General features: G+C 39.1%; 1 protein-coding gene across 1 annotated transcript in view; it reads right to left on the reverse strand.

Annotated features, from left to right (window-relative positions):
• Positions 1-1,501, reverse strand: part of SELL (selectin L) — a 22,656-nt gene extending 21,155 nt beyond the window's left edge. Inside the window, exons 1-2 of the mRNA XM_007458123.1 lie at positions 1,305-1,501; positions 366-447 (exon numbers count right to left, since the gene is read on the reverse strand). Coding sequence (XP_007458185.1) covers positions 366-447; positions 1,305-1,307 — 85 coding nt within the window. The 5' untranslated portion in view covers positions 1,308-1,501. The remainder of the gene's footprint in view (positions 1-365; positions 448-1,304) is intronic.
• Between the last annotated feature and the right edge of the window lie 207 nt (positions 1,502-1,708).

Here is a 1,708-nt window from a genome sequence, read left to right on the forward strand (position 1 = left end):
ACGGAGAAATAAAGAAAACACAGATCCAATTTTTATACTTTCCTAAGGATTCTGAGCAAGGAATAACAGATGCAAAGAAAACATAATTAATCTTGATCAACTTAAACATATCAAAAAAGTACAGAGACCTGGGAGACAGTTATGATTAATGAGTAAAGAATGTCATAAAATAAACCCTGCAGCAAAGGGTGGGGCAAGGTTAGGAGTTTTCTGGGGAAGTGAGAGGAAGAAAAGGGGTGTTTGTAGAAAGGGTAGCTATCTACCTAATAATTTTACCTGTGAATATGTACACCCAGTGGACATTTACCAGAAAATGAACATAAATTTTTTAAAAAGCTTAGTAATATATAAATATCATAACATACCACAACAGAGCACAGTCCAGGCCCACAGCTCAAAAACATTCCATAAGCCCCTCTGAGCACTCTGACATTTCCATGGAAATATCTGCAAATAAAATACAAAATTATACTCAGACTTATGCTCTAAATCACAATTTTGTAGCAACTTGAGGAGATGCCTACAACTTTCTCAAAGTTCAAAGTATAACACTTATGCCTACTAAACCTGTCTGAGGCAAGAGATTTCTCAGACATGGGTGAAAAAGTAGAATTAAATTTGCCTCAAAACTGATGCATAGTTGATGTTATTGTTTTTTCATATTTTAGCCTCAAGTTGCTGATTGTTACTGTTCTGATTTTTTTCTACATTTTAGTAATTTTTTTGTATCTACTTATCTGCTGAGCTGTCAGATGAAACTATTTGATATTTAGTTATGTGTATTTTTAAAGTGTTCTTTGGTCTTTAATGAGCTATTGATGTCTAGATTTAATGTTAAAATCTCACACTTGACTATGATGGGTCAATGCTTCAAATACGTAAAAGAATTGGGTAACCAAACAGACACTACCAAAAAAAAGGAGTTCATTTATTTTTCAACTAGAAAGAAACACATTTTGAGCAACTCAAATGACGCAACCACAAATTTTCTTCACATCTTAACACCATCTTTTCTGAAGTGTATCAATTCTCAGGCAGCGCCAATGTTTAGTCACAAGAGTGCTAATTTCAGCCAGATAGTAGCACTTCTTCAAGAACCTCACCAGAGACAAGTCAAGGAGAAGAAATCAGCACAACTGAGAAGAGAGATTCTAGGAGCACTTTTTAAACTCAGCATTTTTAGTTTTGGCTTTTTAAAAACCGAATAGGAAGTGAGTTGCTTCTTTTCCTTTGCCACCTGCCTCTGCATCCCAAGAAGAGGTTCTATCTGAGCATCTGGAAATCTTTTAGGCTGAAAAGCTTACCATGGCTTTGCTCCGTCCTTCTATAGTTCTTCTGTAGCACTTCAGCCTCTGTGCTCAGCACCAGAGGTCTCTGGGTCCTTGCCCAAGGGTGGGTGTGCAGGGAGATTGCACTCACTGTCCCCAGAAAGGCTTACTTTCTTTTATTTCTCTAACCAAGGTTCACATCCTCCCCCTCCCCTGATCCCTCCCCTTCCCCCACCTCTTCTGTTCCTCTTTCCCCACCCCTTTCCTAGTCTGGCTTCTAACACCTACCCTGAGAAAAAAAGAGCTGCTGACCAAGGACATTATTGCTAGGTTCTCCCTTCTTCCTTCACTAGTTCCTTCCTCCCTCCCTTCATTCCTTCCATCCTTCCAATCTCCTCCTTCTCCTCCTCCCCTTCTTTTTCTTCCTCCCCTCCCCTCCC

This window comes from Lipotes vexillifer, unplaced genomic scaffold, assembly GCF_000442215.2.
Source record: "Lipotes vexillifer unplaced genomic scaffold, Lipotes_vexillifer_v1.1 scaffold189, whole genome shotgun sequence".
Taxonomy (NCBI): Eukaryota; Metazoa; Chordata; class Mammalia; order Artiodactyla; family Lipotidae; genus Lipotes; species Lipotes vexillifer.